General features: G+C 53.2%; 1 protein-coding gene across 1 annotated transcript in view; it reads right to left on the bottom strand.

Annotated features, from left to right (window-relative positions):
• Ece1 (endothelin converting enzyme 1) overlaps positions 1 to 6,520 on the bottom strand; it is a 45,773-nt gene that overhangs the window by 17,969 nt on the left and 21,284 nt on the right. Inside the window, exons 6-7 of the mRNA XM_013034703.1 lie at positions 5,895 to 6,086; positions 467 to 609 (exon numbers count right to left, since the gene is read on the bottom strand). Coding sequence (XP_012890157.1) covers positions 467 to 609; positions 5,895 to 6,086 — 335 coding nt within the window. The remainder of the gene's footprint in view (positions 1 to 466; positions 610 to 5,894; positions 6,087 to 6,520) is intronic.

Genomic DNA, 6,520 nt, shown 5'->3' with positions numbered 1-6,520 from the left:
CTAACTGAAAATAGTAGCTGATGTCCCCTGGGGTCTATTATAGGTCTGGCACTGTTAAATTATGTAATCCTCACAAATTCTACATTTTTTTTCTTGGCTAGTCCTGAGACTTGAACTCAGGGCCTGGGCACTGTCCCTGAGCTTCTTTTGCACAAGGCTAGCACTCTACCACTTGAGCACCACTTCTGGCTTTTTCTATTTACGTGGTACTTAGGAATGGAACCCAGGGCTTCAAGCACTCTAGTACTAAGCCACATTTCCATCCCAAATCCTACATCTTCATCATGAGTCAGACAAAAAACACTGAGAAGGGAAAGGAAGCCTGCCTGAGGCTCCAGTGCTGGCAGGAGACCAGCCGGGATTTGAACCTGTCCTGTGGCCAGGATGCTTTGTGGCCTCTTATCAAGGCTGCCCAGGGCTTTTCTCCTGACTGTGTCCCCCTGGCCCCACCGGCCCCGAACCTCACCATTTGTCAGTGTTGTTGATGAGGGTGGACACCTGCTCGAGATATTCTTTGTCGTAGACCACAATGGGCTCCGATTCATTGATCTCCACAGGGTAGAAGATGGCGTTGAGGAAGGGCAACCAGTTGATGGCAGGCGCCAGGGACTGCAAGAGAAGAGGAGGGCGTGATGTGGCTGGGCCGCTTCTCCTCCTGGGTCAGCGGTCCACAGCACATTCCCTGAAGACGGTGGTACTGTGTCCTCCGCTTCTGCCCACGGTCAGTATGCGGTGCTGTCTGATAGGACACGGAAGGGGAGGCAGACAGCGGCAGGCTGGCTTCTGCCAGAGCCAGGTGTCAAAACCTCACAGGTGAGCCAGGCATGGTGGTCCATCCTATAATCCCTGCTGCTCAGGAGTCTGAGGCCAGAAGGACTGTGAGCTCAAGGCCAGTCTGGGCTCTACAGTGGGATGCTGCTCCAATAACCACTATCTTATTGAACTGGAACTAGGATGGAATAAGAGAGAATGCTGGAGCCGCCGCCACCATGTCGCACGCTGCGTCTCGGGAATCACGCACACCATCCCCATCAACTCTCACAAGAACCAAGCGCTAGGTACGATGACAGCCACCTCTCAGAGGAAGACTCGGAGACCCTATCAGGGAAGAATCTGAAGAATCTGAGAACCAGAGCCCACTCCTTGCTTACAAACTGTGCAACTCTGAGTAAGTTAATGAGCCCCTCTGTGCCTTGACACTGCACTTGACAAATGAGGATCACCATAACAGAACTGTCTGTTCTGCTCAACCTAGGCTTCAACAGCACCAGTCTGCGGTCAGCTTCTAGAGGCCTGGTCCATTGTGGAAGGAGAGCAGCAGAGGGGCTCAACTGTGAGGTTCCATTGGGATGTTTCCCAGGCATGGGAACTGGAAAGCCAAGAGGTAACCCACAGCAAGAAGGGAGGTGCCTGTCATGTTCCCTGTGTACCCAGGAGGGTATAATGAGGCTACAAATGACTCCCCAACATCCCAGGCTTCTGCTTCATATACACGTCTCCTACTTCACCCACCCTGAGCACCTCTGGGGCATCCCATGGCTCAGAGTCCACCTGCAATACGTCAGTGTCTGCGGCCAGCATCCTTGCACCTTGCCAGCCTTGCCTGAGGCTTGTTTTGTTAGTGTTTTGACTACAAAGTTGCACCATTTTAAACAACAAAGTATACCATCTCAGCCATGTTGATGAGTCCAATTCCGTAGCATCAGGCAATCATCTGTGCCATCATTGCCATCAGATCCAGGCACAGAGCTCTTGCCAAACAAACTCCTCTGTGTGTGTGTGTGTGTGTGTGTGCGTGCGTGCACGCACAGGGAACTCAGGGCCTGGGTTCTATCCCTGTCTTTTTTTTTTGTTGGTTGTGGGGCCTGAACTCTGGGCCTGGGCGCTGTCCCTCAGCTCTTCAGCTCAAGGCTAGCACTCTACCACTTAAGCCATAGCACCACTTCCAGCTTTTTCTGCTTATGTGGTGCTGAGGAAGGGAACCCAGGGCCTCATGCATGCAAGGCAAGCACTCTACCACTGAGCCACCTTCCCAGCCCCTACCCCTATCTTTTCACTCAAGGCTAGTGCTCTACCACTTGAGCCAGAGCTCTACTCCTGGCTTTTTTGCTGGTTCATTCAGAACAAGAGTCTATAGACTTTCCTGCCTGAGCTGACTTTGAATTGTGATCCTCAGATCTCAGCTTCCTGAGTGGCTAGGGAGGTGTGAGTCACTGGCACCCAGCCAAACCCAAACTTTTACCTCAACCTCTCATCTCAATACCTCTCCCCTCGTCCCTCTCCCCTCCCCGCCGCCCCCTCTTCCCTAAAGCCACCATCCCACCTTTTGCCTCTAGGAATTGGAAGACAAGGAAAATCACAGCATTTGTTCTCTTGTGGCCAGCTGGTTTCACTTGACAATGTCACCACAGAGGTAGACAGTGTAGGAGCACTCTCCAGAGGCTGTGGCCCTCTTGAGGTCACCTGGCTAACTGGAGACCCGGGTTCACTCATTTCTGGACTTAATTAACTTCTGGTGGTGCTGGGGATTGAATTCAGGGCTTCATGTTCTCTGTGTACATGCACACCTCCCAGCACCCCCACCCCGTCCCCGGCTGCCCTGCAGGTCAGCATCTCTGGGTTTAAAAGCAATCTTGGCTATTGGGAAACAAAGACCTCAAGGACCAGGTGAGGGTCTGGGGAGGAGGCCTCCAAATGTGGTGGTATAAAGGCTGCTAGAGATAACAGAGTGAGGGATGATTGGTGCTTTATAGGCAAATATCCTTACCAAGACTGACTGGCAACTGCCTACTGGGAAGAGAAGAGCACCAGCGTCAGGGAGCCAGTGTGCCAGCCAGGTACAAGCCACCTGCCCTACCTGCCAGCAGCAACATGAACTGGGAAGGTGCAGACACAGGTCAGAGGCCAGCTCTGGAGAGTCAAGCCATGCTCTGTCCTTTCTCCAAATGGGGACAGTGACCCCATCTCAGGTCTGATTGCTCTGTCCCCCTGAGACTACTCCCCAAGCTTCCTTCTGCCTAGCTTGTCCCACCCAGGGCTTCCTTCCCCCCGGCTTGTCGAGTCCCAGCCAGGAGACCCGTGAGGTTCCTCTTTCACATCTCTGTGGCTGCAAAATTTAGGGGTACGCTCATGAGATCAGCAAGGAGAGCCTGATCCACTGGCCGAGACCCCAGGAAACAGATGTGCTCACACAACGTCCCTGCTCACACATCCCACAATGCATGAGCTTTGGGAACTGCACGTGATTGAGACTCTAAGGCACAGAATTGAAGGAGAAAATGCCACGCCAACCCAAACCCTTTCCGGAGCAGGTACTCCGTGCAGGCAAAGTCCCACAGCTCTAAGCTAAGGAACTGTGTGCCAACCACCAGGATTTCACGTGTCCCATCTCTACTGCTCCTATTAAACACATGAACCCAGCTCCATTTCTGTGGAGACAGCTGTTTTAGTCACCTGGGACATTCCACTGGGGACTCAACCCTCTGGGGACAGTGCTGAGCCCTGTTTTCCACACTCACAGCAAAGGAACACTGCTGGGCACCAACCAACCAAAGCCAAGAGGTTTGTGAAGGAGGAGGGGAGAGTTGATGCTTTTCGGTGCTATCTCAGCTGGAGAAACGGGGTGGGCAAGGGGCTCCCGCATGCCAACTGCAAGAGATGGAGATGCCTGATTTGAGGCTCTGAGTTCAGGCTCTTACTCTCCCTGGGGGCTAGCTTGGAAACACGGCTAGCCTAGAACCTCACTGTGAATCCTACAGTGTCAGTCCTTAATATACCTAGAACCTAGGAAGAACATCAAATGCCTGGATCCCAGAGAACAAGATGCTCTTTATCCCAAGATGGAATGATTCCAGTGAATTAGTGCTGGGGACCTGGACAGTAGCACCAGATATGAAGGCAATGAGGCTTCCACTGCGCTTGTCAGTTTACAAAATGAAATCCCAGGCTAGCCACCACGTCCCTCCTCTCAACCTTTTGGGCAGGCCCACCAGGGAGTCCACCAGGCTCCTTTAAATGTTATAATATCATCATTAGTTTTTTTTTTTTGGTCAGTCATGGGGCTTGAACTCTGGGCCTGGGTTCTGTCCCTCAGCTCTTCAGCTCAAGACTAGTGCCCTACCACTTGAACCACAGTGCCACTTCTGGTTTCCTGGTGGTTAATTGAAGATAAAAGTCTTATGGGCTTTCCTTCCCAGGCTGTCTTTGAGTCATGATCCTCAGATCTCAGCTTCCTGAGCAGCCAGGATTACAGGCATGAGCCACCAGTGGCTGGCTTATTATTATTATTTGCTGCCAATACTAGGGTTTGAAGATAGGGCCCTGTGCTCTTGGTTGGCATGGCTGGTGATAGACGACTTGAGCCATACCTCCACTTATGGCTTTTTGCTGATTAACTGGTGATAAGAGTTTTGTGGATTTGTCTGCCCATGCTGGTTTGGAATCATGGTCCTTAGATCTCAGCCTCTTGAGAAGCGAGGATTGTGTGAACCACTGGAACCCAGATAGACTTTTTTACTTTTTTTTTTTTTTAAATAACCACATCTGCCCATTTCTTCTAGGTGACATTACATAATACTGAGCTGTTCTTCAAAGGCCTTATGACTTAGATGTCCTCCTGGGTGCTAGTGCCTTTCCACAGAAGAAGCGAGGATGCCAGGGTCAGAGTCTAGTGTCTGCACTGGGCTGAGGTGCTCAGGGATGCCCCACCCCTCCACTGGACATCACAGTGTCATGGCCACCAACACAGAGCCACAAGACCACTCAGGCTGAGTGCTGCAGGGCCGGAGTAAACCAAGTTATGTTGCACAAACAACATCTCCCTCCATCTCTTGGCCCCAGAACAGAAAAAAGCCAGATGGTGCCTGCTGCAGGCTGCTGACCTCCCTAACAACCCACTGGCTGGGTACCACTTCCCCAGGGACCTGTGGGCAGCTGGCACCAGCAGGAGGCGGGACGCCCATCAGCCTGGCTATTGTGCAGCCATCTTAGATTCACAGCCCCCAGCCTCTCCCCTCCTGAGTCACTTAGTAAGGAGAGAGGGACTGTTCTCTGCCCAGAAAAGTACAAAAGCCAAGGCCTGAGGGGGCTCCAGGCACATCTATCAGATGGAAGAGGAAACAAGGGAGGGCTCAGTGTCCCTGCTGAGAATGGGAAGAGCAGACAGGCAGAATCTGGCTGGAGGAAGGGAGAGAAGCACACGGAGATGTGTCACTGGGGTGCTGGGCCTGGCATTCTCTCAGTGCAAGGGCAAGGCCCCACTTTCCTAGCTGAGGTGAGACACAGGGAGCTCAGCAGAGGCCCCTCTCTGAGTGCTCTGGGGCCCTGGAGTCCAACAAAGCTAGGTGGAAAGAAGGAAGTAGAAAGAAAGCCAGAGCAATCCCTGGAGGGCTGACCTATGGTGACAGCAGGCCTCTCTCGGATGGACTCCACCAGTCAGAGAGCTCAGGTCTGACTCCCAGTTACACTTCCAGGATGCCGGCAGGGGATGTGAGCCCGAGTTCCAGTGGCCGGCTCCTCTGCCACCAAAGAGCCCCCGACCCTGATGCATCATTTATCCTCCTGGCTCAGAAAAGGGATAAGTAATGGCAGAAGCTACTGATTTAGTGTTTACAGTCACTAGGCTGGATGTTCTTCATGCTAGAGAGACTGAAATGTCCTTTCCACTCTACGGATGTTAAACATGGAATTGCCATCCTACAGGGCAGCCTGGCGTGGAGTCACACTTACTACCATGTGGTCTTCGGCAGGTAGCATGACGTCTTAGAGAATCACCACAACCATCTCTCCTTCACCAAAGCGTTTCAGAGATCTGAAGACGTGGGTGTAAAACACCTCCCTCCCTCCCAGCACCCTGCCTGGAGTCCCGCGCAGGCACACGGCTGGTGCTCAGTCACCTGCAGCTGGGCCGCTGTGACTTTGTGGTAGATGAGCTCCTCATCCCGGCGCTTCTCCTGGGGGATGGTGATGTTGGCGAGTGCCGTCTCGAAGTCCAGGATCTGCTGCATCTGGGGCCGGATGGCATCCTCGTCCCCCCCGCCCAGCAGCTTCCCTAGCTGGACCATGTAGTTCAGGTAACCAGTCAGCACCTGTGGGGAACAAAGTGCTGGTAGCCACCACCTTCTGCCAGTGGACAGCATCCTTGACCCCGGGAACCTGCGGGAAACAGCTTCAAGAATGATTCTGGTGCTGGGCTTGGTTACAGGCTCCCCGTGGTCCTCAGGGTAAAGCCCAAAAGCTTTTGAAGGCCCACAGTTCCCCCCACCCCCTCCTGCTGGCCCCATGTCTCAGTGCGTGGCCTGGGCTGTCCTGCTGTTCTCTTCCAAGCCACCCTCCACTGCTGACTCCCCGGATCTGAATTAGGTTCCTGTGTTCAATTCTACCCTTCTCGGCGGCCACAGTATGTGAACATGCATCTACTGTGGGGTCAATGAAGTAATGACTGCCAGCCCTACCGGGCCTGGAGCCCTGAGACTTAGAGGGGCCCACAGCCATCTTTTCTGCCCCCTACCACCTGCATCAG

The sequence above is a fragment of the Dipodomys ordii genome, unplaced genomic scaffold, assembly GCF_000151885.1.
Source record: "Dipodomys ordii isolate 6190 unplaced genomic scaffold, Dord_2.0 Scaffold6, whole genome shotgun sequence".
Taxonomy (NCBI): Eukaryota; Metazoa; Chordata; class Mammalia; order Rodentia; family Heteromyidae; genus Dipodomys; species Dipodomys ordii.
This window is presented reverse-complemented; position numbering and strand designations above follow the sequence as displayed.